A 20657-nucleotide genomic window follows, 5' to 3' on the forward strand; every position below is an offset into this window, starting at 1 on the left:
ATATTTATAGTTGCCCTTTTTCTGTTTTTAAAGGGAATCATAAATTTGCATAAAATTTTTTGTAACCCTCTGCAATGTGGTTGAGTTGGTGATTTATTTGCTTTGTATTCCAGGATCCTGGGTTTGCCTTATAAACCCTGTTGCTTGTGAAGTAACTTAACTCTGATGGTTTTTCTTCCTTCAAATTAATAGTTCTATACAAGGTCTTCTGGTGTTCATTTGGGTGTGTGGGTTCCATAGGCAGCCACATCTGGTTCTTTTGGAGTTACATAAAAGTAGGTTTATGGATTTGATTGAACCATACTCAGCACAAGTTTTCCTTATGGTTATTTTATTAAGAAATTATGGTGGAGGATTTCATGGTTAAAAGAGAGATCTTGGGCAATGTTTATTCATTAAAAATTACTATTTAGTTACTATAGCCTGGAGATACAAGGCTCCTTGGAGCTAAAGCAGCTCTAAAACTATCGTAGCAGCACCATGTTAATAACTTGGTTCAGTGTGCTGGCTTTAGAACCGGGATTATGTTTCACTTTGGGCGAGCAGGAGGCAAGGGCTTCACTTGGAGCAGGAATATGGCTTGCAGGCCAAATTGGACTCTCTGACTTTTTTGTACAGCCTGTGAAGTAGGAATAGTTTTATGTTTTTAAATGGTTGCCAACATTTTTTGTAACGTGAAAATTTCTTAGCTGAAATTCGTATTTCGGTGTCCACAAAGTTTAGTTGGAGCAGAGCCCCCCCCATTCATTCACCTCTGGTCTCTGAGTGCTTCCGCTGCAGTGGCAGAGTTGAGCAGTTGTGACTGTGTGACCCGAAGGCCTGAAATATTTACTGATCTTTTTTTCCCAAGAGAAAATTTCCAGCTTCCTAATCAGCACATTCTAATCACAGGTTGCCAGACGGGTAGTTTGACTCATTGGGAAGAAATAGAGCCATGCAGTGAGAGACTAGATATTGTCACTTTTCAGTATCGGCAGACTCGGAACTTAAAAATATAAACAACCACAAAAACTTCAGATGTAGTTTTTCCGATGCGTTGCGCCTTGTGCTTAAAGATAATGCAACTATTTTAGAGCTGTTGAAACTTGAAAGGATCCTCAGGCCGCACTAACTAGGTTCTTGGTAATAACAGTCATTCAGCAGCTTCTCAATAGATGGAGCTAAAAAATAATTGTTACAGAGCTCCGTGGAACCAAGCCAGGACAATTTCTCCAGGTGACGTACTGCAAGGTTTTTTAAAAGCACAGATAACAGTATCCAGAATTATTAAGGTGTAACTTAAAATTACAAGTATGTGTATGTTTGACTTATTTTTTTACCTTCTTCTAAAAGCTCAAAACTGTGCTATGCCACAGGTGATGATGAATTCAAGATAGAATTAAAATGATTTGGAGTTTTTTTCCAAAGGAAAAAATACTTGGACATCACAGTCAGAGGTGGTAGGTTGTGCTGAAGGACAGATTTCGGTCTCCTGTACCTTCACTGCCCGTTTACCGTGTGGAGGCGGACGGACGTCAGGCAGGAGCTCACAGCGCTCAGGGCAGTCAGCCAGCTAGCCAGACGGACGCTGATGGATTCCACCCTGTCCTCCTGTGAACTGCTTTCGAGAGTCTGGAGGCCTTTGCAGCTGAATACCAAAGAGACTTTTAAAAGGCTTTGTTTCCTTCCTTATAACCTGTGTTGAAACCCTAAACAAGTATTTGCTTCCGTTTCATGGAACACTAGGATCTCTCTCTTCTGCAGGATATACCAGGAAGGTGACCTAGGGGACCCTGGTAACTTCCAGTAAGAAACTGCTGTTTAGACCCTCTGAAGCTTTATTAAAATCTGAGAGTTATAAAATACTGACAGGGAGTGAGTATTTGAAATGAAGATTGCCAATAGTTTATGGAATCAGAGCTGAGGCTCCATCAAATCCGTGTAAATTGTTTCCCTGCGTGGACATGAGGATGCCTTGTCACTCTACATGTTGAAATCTCACACAAAGAGGGCGTTGGTTTAGGTTTGTATCATTAGTAGAAATCGTAATGAATGGTTTGGTTCACTCCTGTGCTGTGCTTAGATGCGAGAAGGTGTCAGTGGTGAAATGTCTGGGCTGATTTGATTGCATTCAGAAACTTAGAATGTGATTTTTGAATCCTTAGCTGTCGAGGTCAATATTGTCAGGCTTGATCTGACCACCCCCTGTAGTAGAAGAGGTTCTCTGTTCATGGACCCTGATCAGTGGAGCCTATCGGATTGTTTTTAGTGGCACTAAATGCCTCCCTTAGGTCTTTGGTTACTCATTTCTTTTGGGAATGGCTGGGTGCCCAGACCTACAGTGCGGTTTTTAGGCATTTCCTTGAACTTGAGTTCTCCTCTGACTGGTTTTTGTTGACCTTGGACAGGAAGGGGAAGGAAATTCATAGTTATTGGGCTTCTATTGTGTGCTAGGCACTTAAATATGTTATTCCTTCTAATCCTCATAACAACTCTGGGAGGTAGGTGGTATATCCCCATTTTACAGACAGAAGATTGAGACTAAGAGAGATGAAACTTGCTCAAAAGTGCAGTTAATAGATGGCAGAGTTGGGTTTTGAACCCGGTTCTTTCTGGTTTCAAGGCCCAGGCTTTTCCCGTTGCTTCATAATGTCCCTCCTGGGAAACCTTGTGTTGTCTGAAGGGCTGTGAAGATAGGCTGTCTACTTCATAGGAAAGGCCCTGCTCCAGTGGACCTCGGTGTAGACATTGAAGTTATGGAGCTGTGTGCAAAATAGTAGTTGAAGTTCTGACAGTTTATCAGTTAGACAAGGATGGGACAGCTTCTTGAAGTGCTGGCCTTTATCCAGTTTTATCAAGTTTAACATTGAAAGAGAGAACCCATTTCTTACCTATGACATTTTCTTCTGACACCGAGTGTCCTACAGTTCGGTTCTGTCTATTCTGACATTAACTACCTGCAGTTTGCATCAGTCCACAGGTTTAAGGGCTCGGTCCCTCAAGACTGCCCTCACTTCACATACCAGCCACAAGTTGGGGTCCACAGACTACGCATGCTTCTGTTGGACCTAGTGGCAAATTCTGGGGTTCCCAAACTCCCCCCCCCCCCCCGGGTTAGATAATTTGGTAGAATGACTCACAGAACTCAGGAAGACACTTTAGGGTTACTGGTTAATTATAAAGGGTACAACTCAGGAACAGCCAAATGGAAGAGATGCATAGGGCAAGGTATGCAGGGTGAGGGTTTGCACAGAGCTTCCATGCCCTCTCAGGTGAGCCACCCTCCCCCCACATCAGTGTGTTCAGCAACCTGCGGGCTCCCACAACCCTGTGGAGTCGGGGTTTTATGGAAGCTTTGTTAGGTAGGCACGATTGATGAACTCGCTGGCCATTGGTGACTGAATTCAATCTCCAGCCGCTCTCTCCTCCCTGGAGGTTGGAGGGGTGGGGCCGAAAGTTCCAACACCCTCCCCACCCCACTTCCCTCATTTATTAGCATACAAAAATTAGCACTGTAGAGATTCCCCAAGGGTTGTAGGAGCTCTGTGCCAGGAACCTGGAATAAAAACCAAATGTTTATTTTTTATTTTACCACATTACCTAAAAGCAGGAAGTGGGTTTTTTAAAATAACTTTCTCATTCTACTGATGTGCTCAAATCCTTTGTATTTTGGAAAAATGGCACATGTTTGACTAGTTGGGGAACTCTAAAAAATAATTTCAGAAAAACTTTTCACTGTATCCCTCAGTCTGATAAGCAAATGTAATTTTAAATGGAAATTGCATTTCTACTGTGAAGGAACAATTCATCTACTAACGTTATGTAAAGATCAGGAGATGTTTGTGGGCTTAATGAAATCTTTAAGACATGACCTAATACTTCCTTATTTTGTTTAGCTAATACTGTCAAATACACATTTTGAACTCATGTCTACCTGATTTGGCTGTTTATTTGGCTAACCATTCGTATCTTTACAGTCTTGTTACAAATAGGGAGAACATTGCCATTTACTGTTGTTTTTAGAAGATGTTATGTTTAGTTATCACATCTTTATACTTTGCATCAGCAGGTGACCGGATGGCACAACTTTTGTTTGATTAGAGTTTGTTATTTAAAATATTTAAAAGATTTCCTTACTTAGTTAGATTGAATGAAATTCGAGTGAACCTTAAAGGAAGATGCTAAGAGGACGCTTTTTCAGACACTGCGTCCAGCCCTACAGCAGAGCTGGCACATAGTCCTTCCAGTGGGAACACTTCACAGGCACAATCCTTTGTTCTTGCCTGGGCACCTTTGTCTCTGTAGTCTTTTGAGGAGCACATATTCAAAGAACTCACCTGCTTGAAAGTGCCCGGTGCCTGCAGACGGGCCACTAGTGCTGTGAGCTCATTACAGCTTTTCATGTAAGCTGGGGTGTCTGGAGAGAGGTAACTCCGGGGGGACTGCCAAATGGTTGCAGAAAGTCCTGCCTTGATTATTCTCTGTAGTCAGTGTCTTGCCTTTAAGGGCAGGGCGACTGCTCATTTAAGGAGCTGAAGGTCCTGACCAAGATCATAATCCCGTTACTTATTTGTCTTGGTTTCTGATTTTTTTCTCCCCTCTGGAGTATGAGTTCCCGGAGGCCAGTGAGTTCATCTTTTAATTTTCCCTAGACCACTGTTAAGCTAGGGTAGTTAGGAAACACTACTGCAGTCAGAGCAGTGAAGTTTTCTGGGTAAGTCCATGTAGTGCTTCGCAAGCGTGCCAGTTTTGTCCCCTGGGGGACATTTGGCAATGTCTGGGACATTTTGGCTGGTCATGACTAGGGGGCAGTGCTGCTGGCATCTGATGGGTTGTTAAACATTCTACAATGCACAAGACGGCCCCCCTACGAAGGATTTGATGTTAGTGCCTTCTTTTGGATTCCAACTTCTAGAGCCCCCTGCCCAGTCTTTCTGCGCCGTCCTCTCGCCTTCCTGCTCCGTGTGAGACAGTGCTCCACTGCTGTTCACAGGGTTTTCGTGGACAGTTTTGTGGAAGTGGGTGGCCAGGTCCTTCTTCCTAGTCTGAAAAGGATTATCTGGCCCGAAATGTCGATAGTGCTGAGTTGAGAAACCCTGGCCTATCGAAATTTAGTTACTTCTGGATCAGATGATCTTTTCTCTGAACACAACCAGTCCAGTTAATTGGGCCGAATAGTCCTGCCTTCTTTTAGAACAGTGAATCTCAGACAGACACACTGGGTAGAGTGAAGTGAGAGAGGCTTCTTTGAAAGAAACTTTTATACAACAACATGCATCTACAGCAGGAACTTGAATCAGCTGGAAGTGCTGAGAACCCCTAGGCTTCCCGGTATTCAGAAGTTAGCAGGTGCTAAGTGAGATGGTAAGCTCTTGGCCAGGTGCCTGGTGAGGGCAGGTGCCCAGGCAGTGTCTTCCTTCTTTGCTTGCTTTTGCTAAAGCAATTTTGTGGTGGGTGGGTAGCTTTAACCACTGTTTGCAGAATTGGGTTTAAGCAAGGCCTTGCCTAAAGGGCCTTGCATAAACCTCAGAGTTGAAGGAATTGACAGAAACCCAGTGACTGCTGTCTCTGTGGTTATCCTTATGTTCCCTCCAGGATTTTGCTAGAAACTCCAAATTCTGCCTCTTATACTGCTTGTGACTTTAAACAGTAATTCATTTGATGAACACTTATTGTTCATCTGTGTCAGTCCAGGCACTGAAGTCAGTCATTGTTCCTACCTTTAGGAAGCTTTCCGTCTACCTGGGAAGATAGACACTGAACATGCGACTATGTATAGTTATTCACTTCAGTGCTCATAAATGTGACCGGGGAGATTTATGGGATGTAAGAGAGGGAATTAGAAGAGAGGGATCTGACCCAGTCTGGACGTTCAAGGGAAACATATTTGAAGAAATGTTTAGGCTTAGGTCGAATTAACTAGGCGACGGGGAGGCGGGTTGGGGTGGTAGGAAATGTAGGGGACAGAGCAAATACCATGTGAGACAGCCATGGGAAAGGAACCTTCCAGAAAAAGAAAAAAGGGTACAGTGTTTGACAGAGTGAGTGGCCAGGTATTGTTAGTTAGGGAGTGTCATGAGGTGAAGCTGGGGACAGAGAATGGACAAATCGTTTAGGGCTTTGTGAGCCATATTAAGCATTTTGGATATTATCCTAAGGCTTCTGTGAAGCAGGGCAGTGACATGATCTGATTTGCATTTAAAGATTTACATTTTTAAAGAGGTTTGCTTGGTCTCTTAAATTTTCAACCTACTTTTTAACTTCTAGAAGATCAAAATGCCACCTACACTTAGATGTGTGTGTCTGTCTTTTTAACAGATGACGGCTTTATTGAGATACAATTCACGTACCATAGATTCATCCTTTTAAAGTGTACAATTCAGTGGTTTTTAGTTTGTTCGCAGAGTTGTACAACCATCGCCATTCTCTAATTTGAGAACATTTTCATCACTCCAAAAAGAAGCCCCAATATCTGTTAGCAGACACTCCCCGAGTCCTTGGCAACCACAATCTACTTTGTCTCTGGATCTTCCTACTCTACACAGTTCATGTAAATAAAATCATATAATTTGTGGCCCTTTGTGACTTACTCCACTTAGCATAATGTTTTCAAAGTTTATCCATATTGTATGGATGAAGCATATCTTGTTTATCCATTCATCACTTGATGGGTTGTTTCCACTTTTTGGTGATTATGAATAATGATGCTATGGAGTTGACATTTGTATCCTATATGGTCAGGAGGAACATGGATTTCAACCTTTATCTTTAAAAAGAAGGGCTTTACTCCTTTTTATTCTGTAGCACATTCGGTTCAGTAAGGAGTTTCTTTTCTGAAAGACTTATGTGATAGGAAAGGTTCAACCACATGTGTTAATGTTGAATTGAGAGAAATGCTGTTAAAAACTTGACTTTTCCTTTTGGCACTTGAAAGCAATATTTGCAGTTAATGGTACCAATTCTTGCTTAGTTCTGGAAGTCAGAGTCCATTGTTGTTCTGATTGTCCATTTACAAGTGGATGCCGAGGAATTCTTAGCTCCTCTGTTTCACTTGAATGATTTCTTGTCCACATTAATAGAATGCACCTGATTGCCTATTACCAAGGTGATGGCTTTCATCTTGATTAGTTATTTCAAAGAATAAAAAAATAAATAAAAGTCAGAGTGGCCTCAGTATTAGAGAGTTCAGAATGTGCACTAGGAGTTCACAAGTGTAATAAAAAATGGTTTATGACCTGCACTGGGGCATAACTTGAGACACAATGAGTATTAAGAATTGGTTAATGATTAAGCGAGAACATTTTCAGACCAAGTTAAATGTAGGCAGTGAATGTAAGAAGCTTCATAGCTTATCATATAGGGTGGGAAAAATAAAAATATTTTTCGAGTCCAAGCAGTTTTGGTAACAATGTTTAAATGGTAAGTTAACACACATCAGTCAACAATTGGAAAGATTTGGTTTATCCAGTTTGGGGTGCAGGATTTGTGAAGATTAATCAAACTTTAAAATTTTATTGTGCCTGTTTGCTTGTTTGTATTGGTTTCTAACTGGTTCCTTTCAATGTTAGTGTTGAGAATGTTACCCAAGATTTCATTCAACATTTAGCAAGCTTAGGGGACTGTAAAATTGGTCCACAATTGTGCAAGCAGTTACGGGACACCTACTGCTGGTCATATTTGTCAAGGGGAAGCAAGTTGCTTTTGGCCAGTGGACTTCTTATTGGGAAAAATTGGTTGTTTCTTAGCAGATAATGGATTAATAATAATGGTCTACTCTGCAGTTTCATCATTGTACTTGATGGGCTAACTCTTGCTTGTCAGGCCACGTTGGAGGAATCTCTTTGCTATTATTATTACAGGACTCTCCTGTGTGCCTGGTACTGTATTGAGGACTTGCCTGCATTATCTCGTTTAATCCTCTCAATTCCCTACTGGGATAGATAGATACCAGTGACATCTCTAGTCTACAGATGAATGAACAGAGGCTCAGCCATTCAGTGACTTCTCCAAGCTCACAGAGGAATGGCAGAGCCAGGACTTGGTCCTCGGGCTGCCTCTAAAGCTTAGGCACCCTACAGTCTGCTTCCCTCCTTCTCTGGAACGCTAACTCCACATGAAAATGGAAAACATTTATTATGGAAGATTAAATTTCACCCACAGTTGAAGCTCTTGAATTTTTTTCTAAAAAGTGCGTTCTGGTTAGAGCCTGGTCCCGGAAGTCTGGCTCTTAGCATGTTATTACTCTGTCTTCTCATTGATTGCACTGTGACCTTAAGTGACTTCTTAGTCTCTCTCGAGCACATTTTGCTCCTGTCTGTGAGAATGTCATATGACTTCATAAAGCATACCTCAGTATTTCTGAAGGTCTCTATATAGCCTACAAGAAGGAGGGCAGCTTACTCTGGTCCTTAGAGTGTTAAATTCTGCTGCTCACTTTACCATTAATTTGTTTGGTGGTTTTGAGTTAAATCATTGGATTATGACTATTCTTTAATCTAAAAACAAGGTTAATAATGCTAGTTATTGTCTTCTGATGTTGAATTTCAGTGAAGGAGAGGCCAGCAGAGCTTTCCTAGATCTCGGGGTCCGGGGTGTATAGTGAGGGAACTATTAGGCCGGGATAGAATGCCTGGACTATGGCCTGGCTCCGCCACCTACTGAGCTGCATGACTCACAAGCCTCTTCAGCCTTCCCCTGCTCTTTGTGCCTACTCGGAGGCTTATGAGAATTAAATGAGAAATTATGTATAAAGAGTATTTTGTACTTTCTAGGTCACATGAATATAAGAGACGATGATTATCCTCAAAGTGCCGTGAGATTATAATGTTTGGAAATCTTAGATTTGATTTAGTCTTCTGGTTTTTGTCTTTGGACTTCTTAGATGACACTTCAGTTGTGTGTTTTCATTTTTCTTTTTTTTTTTCTTTTAGTGGTATGTGTGCAACAGAGAGAAATTATGCGAATCACTCCAGGCTGTCTTTGTTCAGAGTTATCTTGATCAAGGAACACAGATCTTCTTAAACAACAGCATTGAGAAATCGGGCTGGCTATTTATCCAATTGTATCACTCTTTTGTGTCATCTGTTTTTAGCCTGTTTATGTCTAGAACATCTATCAATGGGTAAGTGAATCTTGGACATTTTTCTTTATCTTTAGGTTTAAAAAAATGAAAAAGGAATGTTACCGTGTTCAAGATATTGCCGCCTCTACAGCTACAGCACTTTTCTAGTCGGTATCCTTGGCGTGGGTCCAGTGGCCCAGCCTTCTGCAGTTATGCTTTTTAAATTCACCGTAGCTTGGTAAATCGCCTCATTGGTCTGTATGTCTGTGGTGGGAGTTACGTAGAGCAGTGCTTCTCAGCTTGGATGTGCACAGGAATCACCTGGGCATCTGGTGACAGTGCAGATTTTCAGTCAGTAGGTCTGGGGCCCGAGATTCTGCATTTTTAACAAGCTCCCAGGTGATGCCCATGATGCTGCTAGTACCCTACCATAGAGCGTAGCAAGCTACTTGAAACCAAGCCATTAACGTAGATAGGCTGAAGAGTAAGATCTTTGCTTTAAGTGTACTTCCCAGGGCAAGTTTCTTTGGGGAATTTAGTTCAGCCCAGCAGTAGGTGGAGGCTTGCTCTGAGTGAAGGGTCCTACACCTCTTCTTACCTCATGTCTAGGCTCACTAGGATCTTGTGAACCTATTGCAGAGTTGTCTATCCCTAGAGTGGTTCTCTCATGTAAATCCACAGAAAAAGCTTTGGAGCATTTTCATCCTTTCTTGGCCAGATTTTTAAACATCCCCAGGGCCCAAGAATCCGAAATGCCAAAGAGCAGAGCAGCGGGGCTCAGTGCTTGAAAAGCCTTATGAGACCACTTGAAGCTGCTGGCTGGGTCCACTTTTTTTCCCTTGAGGTTTGGAACCAGCTTGGACCAAATGTCTGCATCCCCAGTCTGTCATCTGGCCTTTAAAGATGTTTTCAGGCACCACAAGTCATTTCTCAAGCTTTCTTACTTGATTTTCATCATTGTTTATATGAAATTTCCTAAAGTTCGCTTCAGCAAACAGTTGTTATTTTTGTGTTGGTGGTTGATTTTATACAACTTGGTCTGACATTTTGTTTCTAAATTGGCTGCCCTGAATTTCTGTTTTACGTCTCTTATTTTCTCGTTGGAAAGCAAGCAAGTTACTGTAGAGTGATTCTTATCCTTCATGGATAAGAGGTACAGGACCTCTGTGAAAGCAATAAGAAGTTGAAATCCTCTCTTCAAATAGCATTTCCATTCAACACCTTACGTATGATTTTGAGAGATTTCAAACCCTAAACCAATTCCCCTTACCTCTACCTCACTGGACCCAGGTTAAAATCTTTGCTTTGGAATTTCACAGTTCGGTCAAAAAGAGGCAGCATAATTAGTAAATCCCTTTTGGCTTCGCTTATCTACAGCTCTTCTGCTTTTTTTTTCCTAACCCTAATCTCCACTACCTCCACCCTGCAAATTCCAAAACATCTCTTGGCCTGTGTCCTATTCTCAGCTGAAAGTTTAATTTTGAGCCCTTTGGTACTTTCGAGTCATGGCAGGGGTACATTATTACCATGAGTGGCCATCTCTTAGAGACAGAAGTAAATACTGTGGTAGCTTCTTGAATTAGGAAGATAAGATACTTATCAGACTTCCTCTGTGTTGGGAAGAGGAAGACCAAGTAAGGAGAGGCGTAATAACTGCTTTCAGAGTTTGTGGGAAGATGTTTATAAGAAGGTGTGCCTCCTCTGTAGACTCTGGAGAGAATTTAGATGGAGGCTAGAGAACCTAGGATGGTTACTAAACACTAAAACAAAACAAAACAAAACCCCACACATGGACATCACTAACTTTGGAGGTTAAGGACAAATTAGAGAGCCGTATCTCTCCATGGTATGTGTTTGCTGGAAACCTTGTATTAAGCTAGATCAGTGTCTTGGCGTTTTACGTGGGGTAATTCTTCATTGTGTGGGAGTGCCCCACACCTTGCAGAAAGTCTAACTTTTCTGACCTTGCCCACTAAATGACAGTAGCACCCCCAAGTCATTGTGACTACCTGAAACTCTCCCACCTACTCCCAGTGCCCCCTAGAGGGCAAAGTTGGTCTTGGTTGGGAAACGCTGGGCTCGATGAATTTTGCTATATTTTTTGACAGTTTTAATCTTTTTGTGGAGCCTCTGTTGCTCATGATCTTTGGAAATAGGACAGTTCTCTCTGGTGCCTTTAGATGTAGACCAGTCAGAGTCAGATGACCTCTAGCTCTAGAATTTTATGATTATCATGTCAAGGTTCCTTACATGCCAAAGAGATGACTAGAGAAGCATGTTATTTTATAACTGGGAAAGTTTAAGCCAGATAACTATTTTGCAGGTTACTTTTGGTCCTATGGCAAGTCAGCGCCGACATTTGAAACATGCATCCCCCAAGCTGTGCTGCCTATCACCTCCCTCTTCTTGCTCGGCCTCTGGCTCCTGTGGGAAATTTTGTATAGCTCTTTTAGTAAGTTTAGTTCCTTTTCTCAGATTTGCTTTCTGCAGCCTGTTTTTCTGCTAGAATTTATGAACAATTGAGGATTAAAAACAACTTTTCTTTTAGGAGATACGGTTTTCTCTGGTAGACAGTTGTAGTGGATAGCCTCAGTTAGTCTCTGAGGTCTCCTCCTGCCCTTTTCTAAGCATTTCTGTGGTGCAGAAGATTTACTGTAAATGCGTTATTAGATTTGATTAAACTCTCTTAAGGCCTTAATGGAAAGAGGGAAGGGGACGTTTGTTATGTGACCTCCATAATTTGAACTTTTTCCTGAACCCGGTCTCACCAGGAGCACCAAGTTGCATCCATCTTTCCACTCACTCTAACAAATATAGTGTGCCTTGTGATTATTTCCAGAAAGTAGCAGTACAGTACAGATTTTCTTGCCACTTCCTAGACAGTGGTTTTTTCAAACTGTTTTCCAGGGTCTGGAGAGGAGGTGCCTCTGGAGCTGCTTCAGGCGGCAGGGAAAGGCCTAGAAGTGGGCTGGCCGAAGCCCAGGGCTGTCAGCCTCATTTCAACGTCAGCTCTCCTTCTGCGGCTTTATATTGTCTTTGAGTTCGGCTTCGTCTAGAGAGAGGGTTCTGCTGCTGAGGAGGAGTCTGAGAATCCCTGCCCTGGGCAAACGGGGATTTGAGGGCTAGAAAGCAAGTTCTAAATAGGAGTGTGTTTTATTTCCCCAGATGGAAATGAAATAGGGAGACTTAGTTTGATCTGTAGCTGCTATTCTGAGGGTTCGCTTTGATCTCCATTTTCGCTTCTTTCAATTTTCTTTTTTCAAAAGTATTACTGTGGTTTTTGAGTGTTTTTTAGAATCTGTGGAAATAATAAGACCCAGCCAATTGTATAACATAACTGACACAAGTACTATCTGCTTTTCTCATGCAAATTAAGTGTCTGTTAAAAATCTGTTATCCTAAAGCTATTTTTCTCGCCCATTGTTTAGTTTCCTAATGGCGTTATTTTCCTAGTTGATGTCTTGGCTTAGTGTTACTGGCTAGTGCTGTGGTCTGATTCTGTTGGTCTGTCGTCTGTGTAACTGACGAACGTTTTCTGTTACTCCTTCCATCTCTCCTTCCTATTTTGACATAAGTTCTTCACATTCATCTTTTAATTTCTTACTCATTTATTTTTCCCTTCCCCTCTCGACTTTTTCCTTTCTACATTTTCTTCCTCTCATTGTCCACTCTTTTGGGGGATTTTATTTGCAAATGAGACAGATAATGGTACCTGAAAGTATTTTCTTACTTTACTAACTTTGTTTTTCAGTCATATAAAATAATACACATTTTAATCATATAATCGTATAAAATAAACATTTTGTAAGTTCAAAGGCTCCCTGTGTCCTTCTGTGTGTATGGAGGGTGCTTGATCTGTACAGACGCTTCCATTTTTGTTCTTTTCCTTCCAGGTTGCTAGGAAGAGGCTCAATGTTTGTGTTTTCACCAGATCAATTTCAGAGACTGCTTAAGATTAATCCAGACTGGAAAACCCATAGACTTCTTGATTTAGGTGCTGGAGATGGAGAAGTCACAAAAATCATGAGCCCTCATTTTGAAGAAATTTATGCTACTGAGCTGTCTGAAACTATGATATGGCAGCTTCAGAAGAAGAAATACAGGTATAGTTTCTTGACATGTTTTCGGGTATATTTCTTGGGTTTAGATGTATTTCTTCTTGAGAGTATTTTATTTAAAGGATGTGAATCAGAAACAATTTTCCATGATTAGGAATTTTTTTTAAAAACTTGCCATACTACAGTTAAATGGAGGTTGAGAGAGAAGTCATCTCCCTTGGCAGTGTGTTTTTGAACTAGAGGAGTTGGCACGGTGGGGGGAAAGGGCAGATGAGGGACAGCTTGGAAGAAGGAGATCGAATGTATGGACTTGTTCCCTAATTGCAACCTGGCATTCTCAAGTCTTGTTTTTGTTTTTTTAATTAAAAAGAAAATTTTATTGTGGTAAAAAGATATAACATAGAATTTACTGTTTAACCATTTTACCTGTACAGTTCAGTGGTATTAAGTACATTCACATTGTTGTGTAACCATCACACCATCCGTGTCTAGAATTTTTTCATTTTCCCCTCTGAAACTCTACCCGTTAGACACTAACTCCCCATTTTCCCTCTCCACCAGTCCCTGGCAACCACTGTTCTACTTTTTGTCTCTGTGAATTTGACTACTCCAGGAACCTCAAATACAAGGAATCATACAATACTTGTCCTTTTGTCACTGGCTTATTTTACTTAATGTAATGTCCTCAAGGTTCATCCATGTTGCAGCGTGTGTCAAATCTTCTTCCTTTTTAAGGCTGAATAATATTCCATTATATGTATATACCATATTTTTTGTTTATCCATTCATCTGTCAGCGGATACTTGACTTGCTTCCACCTTTTAGCTATTGTGAATAATGCTGCTGTGAACACGAGTGTACAAATATCTGTTTGAGTTGCTGCTTTCACTTCTTTTTGGGTATATGCCCAGAAGTGGAATGGCTGGATCAGATGGTAAGTCTGTGTTTAAGTTTTTGAGGAATTGCCGTACTGTTTTCCACAGCAGTGGCACCATTTTATATCCCATCAACAATACACAAGGATTCTAGTTTCTCCACATCTTCATCAGTACTTATTTTCTGGGGGTTTTTTTGTGTGTGTCAGGAAGATTGGCCCTGAGCTAATATCTGTGCCAGTCTTCCTCTATTCATGTGTGGGATGCCGCCAGAATATGGCTTGATGAGTGCTGTTTAGGTCTATGCCTGGGATCTGAACCCGCAAACCCCGGGCCACAGAAGCAGAGCGTGGGAACATAACCACTGTGCCACCAGGCCTGCCCCTTATTTTCTGGTTTTTTTTGATAATAACTATCCTAATGGGTGTGAAGTGTCAAATGTTGGTTTTAAGCTTGAGGTTTTGCTGCTTGGGAGACTTAGGAAGAAGGCTCCTTATTCAGTATGGATTCTCTTGATGGGAGAACATGCTGAGTATAGAGTGGGCAGGTCGAGGTAGAGCCTGCCTCCTTCTCTGATATTTTGGAAGGTGGGCTTAGCCTTAGAAAGAAAGGAGAAAGAATTATGCACTCATTCTCCTATCCACCTAAGTTTGTACTTAGACACACTAACCCTAGAGACAGAGCATCAGCATAGCTCTTTGGGCCAGGACTGGGTTGAACATTGACAAATCCTGGAAACTTTTAGCCTGGGGAAGAGAAGACCAAGTAGGAAAGGGGTGGAAGGGAAGATTACTGCGCACAAATATTTAATGGGATGTTATATGGAAGGAGGGAATAAGTGTAGTCCCTGGTATGTCAGGCAGATCAATAGCTGTTAGGGCTGTCTTTTAGGAGAATTCTATCTGTGTGAGGTTGAACTGAGTGATTCATAAGGTCTCCCTTAGCTCCAGCAATCTGTCTCAGATTAGATCCTGGTGGGTCTGTGTGGTGAAAATTGAAACATATTCCTTCAATTAGAAGTTAATTCACCATTTCAAAACTTGGAATGCTTTGACCTTTGTTAGGACAATGGCTTAAATCATGCTGAATTCCTAATCTGATTCTCTGCCCCCATTTAAAAGAAAAAATCTGTGTTTTGAAAGTGGATTTGGGGAGGAAGGTATTGGAACATATCTTCGTTCCCCTCCCACCTGCCCGGCCCCTTTCCTTGCTTGTTTGCCAGTAAAGCCCTTCTTGAGACTAAATGCCTAAATGGGATTTTCAGTGATGCTTCAGATGTTTGAATTAGTAATTCAGTATATCTGGAGTTTACACATAACTTCATCAACTTATTCACCGTATAAAAAATACTTAGTTTAATTTTTTTCCTTATATATAGCACATATGCCAAAATCTGCTTGCAATTTGACCTAAATAGGAAATTCATACTGATTGACACTCTCTCCATAATATCAGTATGAAATAAAAACATATTCACAAAAGTGGCAGCTTTTGATGCAGTTTCAGATTTTGATGAGGATGTGATGATGCCTTAGTAAGTTGAGGGGTTGCCCAACCCATGATGGCGGGGCAATTTTTAGCTTAATTCCTTGTTTTTTTGGCTTCTTTTTGGGAGGTGGCTATTTTTTGTTTCTCTTCAATATCTGGGCCCATGAACAACTGGCTTTTTAATGACAGTTCTAGATGTCATTTTTGAAATAAATCAATGAACAGAAAATGGCCAGATTTTTCCTCTGTATTGCCAGTATATCGTTGTTTATACCAGAAAACCCTGTTGTAAAATTTAAGGATGTGCCTTTGATTTTTTCTTTTTTCTGAGGAAGATTAGCCCTGAGCTAATGTGTGCCACCAATCCTCCTCTTTTTGCTGAGGAGGACTGGCCCTGAGCTAACATCTGCGCCTGTCTTTCTTTTATTTTATGTGGGATGCCTGCCACAGCATGGCTTGACAAGTGGTGCCATGTCCACACCCGGGATCCAAACTGGTGAATCCTGGGCTGCCAAAGTGGAACGTGCGCACTTAACCGCTGTGCCACCGGGCCAGCCCAAGGATGTGTCTTTGATTCTTTAAAACAAAACAATAACTTTTCTTTATACTGTTGGGGAGTTTTGTTTTTTATTTAGAATTTATCAAAATAAATTCTCTTCTTTGTCACTTCTCTAAGAAAAATTTATTTTAAATTCTCCTAGAAGGTAAACTATTATTTAACTCATGTTCTTGAAGATAATCCCTAAACAGATACCTTGCTTCTTGGGGTAGCACTGGTGTCTTAGAGAAGCCATAAACATAGGAAAGGATTAGACAACTGATTTCTGGTTGTGTGTGCTAACTTACAGTTCCACAATTCAAATGGCAATAAATAGAAACGTTCTTTGGCAGGAAAAGATTTTGGCAGCATGTTTACCTTCCTCAGTTTGCTTTAGCAAAAGTTAATGTTAAAATTAGTTTCCGTGATCCAAATGGTGGTTAGCGGCTGGTGGAGGAAAGAAGCACGCCGCGAGACCCTGAGTGGGGTTGGGGGTGGGGCTGGGTTTAAGCCCCCACTTCACAGACACGTCACACCAGGTAATCAGAGAGGAATTGTGTATACATTGTTGACACCAGAGAACAAAGATTTTAGTGTCAATTGGAAAGACTTTAATGACTTGACTTTAATGCATTATCTGTAAGTTTGGGATCTTTCTTGAAAAGAAAATAGTTGAGAATTCTATTTCTTATGTTAATATCCTCTGTATTTTCTTTTTTTAACAAAAAGATACTGGAGACTGAAGTGCAGATGGCCGTCCACTCTCAGCCACTGCCCTAGCAGCATTTATTCAAAGGATGTTGGTCAGGTTCTTTCTCACTTTACGTGGAGAGGCAGGTTCATTGACCTGAATAACAGACTAGGAGAATCTCCAAGTTGTCATTTCTGCCCTGCCAGTGATTTGCAGTGTGACGTTGGACAAGGCACTTCTTTCATTTTTCTCATAAGAGGAAAGTTCTAACAACTTGTTAGGATTCCTGGGCTAGTAAAGTTGTCTTTATCAGTTGAACTAAGTTTACACATAGAAATCACAAAACAGAAATAAAGATGAAGTTGGACTTCTGTAGGTAAAGTTTTTACCTGTCCCAGCATTAAAGCCATAATTTTCTGTTGTGAGAGTGTATTTCTGTCTTTCAAAATTATCGACATGGAAACTCACTATCTGCGACTCATTCTGAGAGGGATTTAGGAAGATTATTTTAGATTAAAACATACTGATGATATTTGGCTTCCGCTTCGTTGTAGACAGGCCTAAATTTGTTGTTTTGTTTTTTAAAATCAAGCACGTAATTTGTTTTTTGCAATTTATGAATTTAAATTGGCTCTGTGGCTAAACTATTAAATTACAAATAGCCTTTCTCTTTAATTGCTCGTTTTGGTTTTTGAGGTGGGAATTGATGAACTTTTTGTCTTGAAAGTAGAGTCTTCCCTGAGGTTTGAATGAGCTGAACCCAGTTTCTGAAGTCATCACTGCAGTCCCAGTTTCAGTGCCACAGAGTGCTTGTGAAGCCCTCACGCTCCACTTACTTCAGGCAGCAAAGGAGTGTGACACCCAGTCCCTTGAAGTTCGTTAGAGTGTGGTTTTGCAGGAGGCTTTAGTTTTAAAAAAACCTAGATTGAAAAGAAGATGCACCTGAGAGGTTTGTGTTCCTTTTTATTCTATTCAAAAATGCTCTAAAATATCATTATGCTAATGAGTTATACTTTTTCATTACACTTTTAGAATTTTCTAACATATCTCTGCTGTATTTGCTCGGCATTATCAAAGACTGTTTACCAAAGTTCCTTTTTCCTGGTTTCTTTTCCCACTGTCTGTCTTAATGTATCTCACCTACCACATTCTGATTGGTATAAGCCAGCAGGAGTGAGTACTTTATAGTGGTTTCCTTAATGGTGTGGCTAACAAAGATTTGATACAAGAACTCCCCCTTTCCGTGGATAAAACATTGTGAAGGACTAGAAATGATCTTTGAGAGAGAGAGTGAGTGTGCGTGTGTCAGTGTGTGTGATATTGAGGGCTGAGGGTGACGTGTTAACTATACTCTTCACTTACAGTTTTAGTAGAATGTCCTGTGCTTTATTTTTTCCTATGTAGTTATTCAGATATGAAGATTCTAGAGTACGAAATAGTAGCTCTCTCCTGGGAACAGAGATGTGCTCAAAAGGTCATAGCTTGTAAATGGGAATTATCTTATACCAACCCTAGTCATTCTTACATAGGAGGGACCCTAGGAATAGAAAACAGGAATGTATGATATATTTTATGATTAAATTTCATTGAATGTGGAAAGTAGGACCCTTTGTTCATTCACTGATGTTCAAGAATTTGATGCCCTAGTTTTATAACCATTTTTATCACCATACGTGTCCTTTTACGAGAACTAATCATATGTTTAATATGAAAATGTATGGTGTGTTTTGGGATTTGGAAATAGGTGAAATGCTAAATTTAAAGAAATGTGGTTGCTGTTTTCCTCTTGCCTGGCCATAACTGCGAACATGAATTATAAATGATGATTTTGAATTTACTTTGATCTGGAAGACAAGTTAGAGCCTTTACTGGCATCTCAATTATTTTTAACGATGTCTTTAAGGGAGTTTGTATCAATCTAGTTCTTTCTGATTTTTCCAGAGTGCTTGGTATAAATGAATGGCAGAATACAGGGTTCCAATATGATGTCATCAGCTGCCTGAATTTACTGGACCGCTGTGATCAGCCCTTGACTTTGTTAAAAGATATCAGAAGTGTCTTGGAGCCAACCAGAGGCCGGGTCATCCTGGCCCTCGTCTTACCCTTTCATCCCTATGTGGAAAACGGTGAGTGTGGTCAGGCTGCCTCTTAGCTATCGTAGATATTTATTGGTATTTGTGATTCTGTTTCTTAGAATAGCCTGGAATTGAAAAGAATACAGTTAACTCATGTAAAATATCACTTTGGTTAATGTTCTTCTTAATGTGGATTTTATAGAACTCTGATACTCCCTTTGCAGTGGTAATAATTAATACTTGGCTGGGTCTGCATGCTTGAGATGGAAAGCTTAAAATGTGTTTGCATTTTCTGCTCTTAAATGGAGCTTGAACTGTTTATTTATTAGCTTCTAAGCTGAGTCAAGCCAAAAATGATGCCTTTTAATCTACCCGTGTATACTTGGCCAAATGTCGTATCTATTTTATATTTTACGTCTCTTGTCCCAGACTCTAGAAATGATAAATGCTCTTACCTGGTTTTTCCTTTTAAAGACCATTTGTGTTTCAGCACATATCATTTCTTTGTGTAACATTTGGTTTTTTGATTGATTGGTCTTTGCTCTTCAGCAATATTGAATGAACAATATCTTAGAAGAAATGGTTTGATTTTACGTTCATATTTACTGTGACTTCTGGCTGTTAGTTTAATTCATAGTTTTAGCTTATGTGGTTTGCATTTTAGGTCATGCTGAAAGGTATGACTTTAAGCCTCTCTTTTGCATTTTCATAAGTTAATGTATAGCGAATAAAAATTATTGTATAAGTAATACATGTTAATGTTTTAAAATCTTTAATTTTTCTATTTTACAGCCTAGTTCAGCCTTGGGTTTAAAAACTCTTCAAAGAAATCCGTTAATATTTTGCAAGCGTCGTAGTTATTCGAATATCTGTGAAAATCTGTCTTAAGGAATAATGTTCATGTTTGCTTATATCCATGGATTGCGTTGCCACTCACTTGCTCCTTCATTTCTTCTCGTCCTTATTTTTTCCCCCTCAGGTCTTAGTCCCTTCAGATTTAATGCTTGTCTTAACATTTATCCAGTGGTTTTAGATTTGTGTTGATGGTGGGGAAAATGGAGAACTGTTTAGACATTGGAGGGCGGGAAGGAGAACAGATGGAACAGATATCCCTCCCCCATCGAACGTCTCCATCATTCCATTCCTCTTGTTAAATCGTTTGTCATGGTAAAGAGAAAACTGCTGTAAGTGTGAGTGCCCGGATAGCATATATATATGTTGTAAGTGAAAAGCCTAAGAAACGTCCTTCTTGTTAGTACAGTGACCTGACCTTGTCTCAGTGCTGTTCCCAGTGTAGTTAAGTATCAGCTCCATCCTTGCATCGCAGTCCTGAGTCATCAGGTTATAGGTCCTGGCTTCCTGTGTCCTGTTGGGCAACCACGTGATAGAACTTTAATGCTACTTCCTGGCATAGCAGGAGGTGGGAGAGCTGGGGAGGAAACATCAGTCTAGCCATGAATTTTATTTCCTTGTGTTTCTGACGCTAAAAGTTGAGAGGAAGTCAAATTGGACAAGAGGGCAGTCTCCAGTAAGAGCTGAAAACAAGCTCCTTGATTGTGGACTCACAGAGTTGCCTGTTGGGTCCAGGGAGTCTGGCATGTGACACGTAGCAAACCAGAGACAAGAAGCCTTGTTACTGTGGGTGACCTTTAGTGACCTATAAATTTTGCAGACTGTTCCGCAGCACTCTGTTATTGCTTCCTTTCTCTAAGTCGCTAATTAGATCCCGATGATTTCCATGTGACACTATGTGACGACTGAGGTGCAAAGTGAGCTTGCTCTGTGAGTGCATGAATTTTGGGCTGTTTTGAGGATATCTGAATGTGCTTTGCATACTTGGCTCAATTTATGTTTTAACAGAAAGGCATTGTAGATGAAATGATTACTTGCAT

The 20657-nt window shown here is 40.7% G+C and overlaps 1 protein-coding gene across 3 annotated transcripts in view; it reads left to right on the plus strand.

Annotated features, from left to right (window-relative positions):
- The window catches only part of METTL9 (methyltransferase like 9), a 42329-nt gene that overhangs the window by 4732 nt on the left and 16940 nt on the right, over positions 1-20657 (plus strand). For all 3 annotated transcript variants that reach the window (XM_046666275.1, XM_046666274.1, XM_046666273.1), the window contains exons 2-4: positions 8910-9100; positions 12934-13143; positions 18632-18816. In XM_046666275.1, the coding sequence (XP_046522231.1) occupies positions 8910-9100; positions 12934-13143; positions 18632-18816 (586 nt within the window). The remainder of the gene's footprint in view (positions 1-8909; positions 9101-12933; positions 13144-18631; positions 18817-20657) is intronic.

Source organism: Equus quagga, chromosome 7 (genome assembly GCF_021613505.1).
Source record: "Equus quagga isolate Etosha38 chromosome 7, UCLA_HA_Equagga_1.0, whole genome shotgun sequence".
NCBI lineage: Eukaryota > Metazoa > Chordata > Mammalia > Perissodactyla > Equidae > Equus > Equus quagga.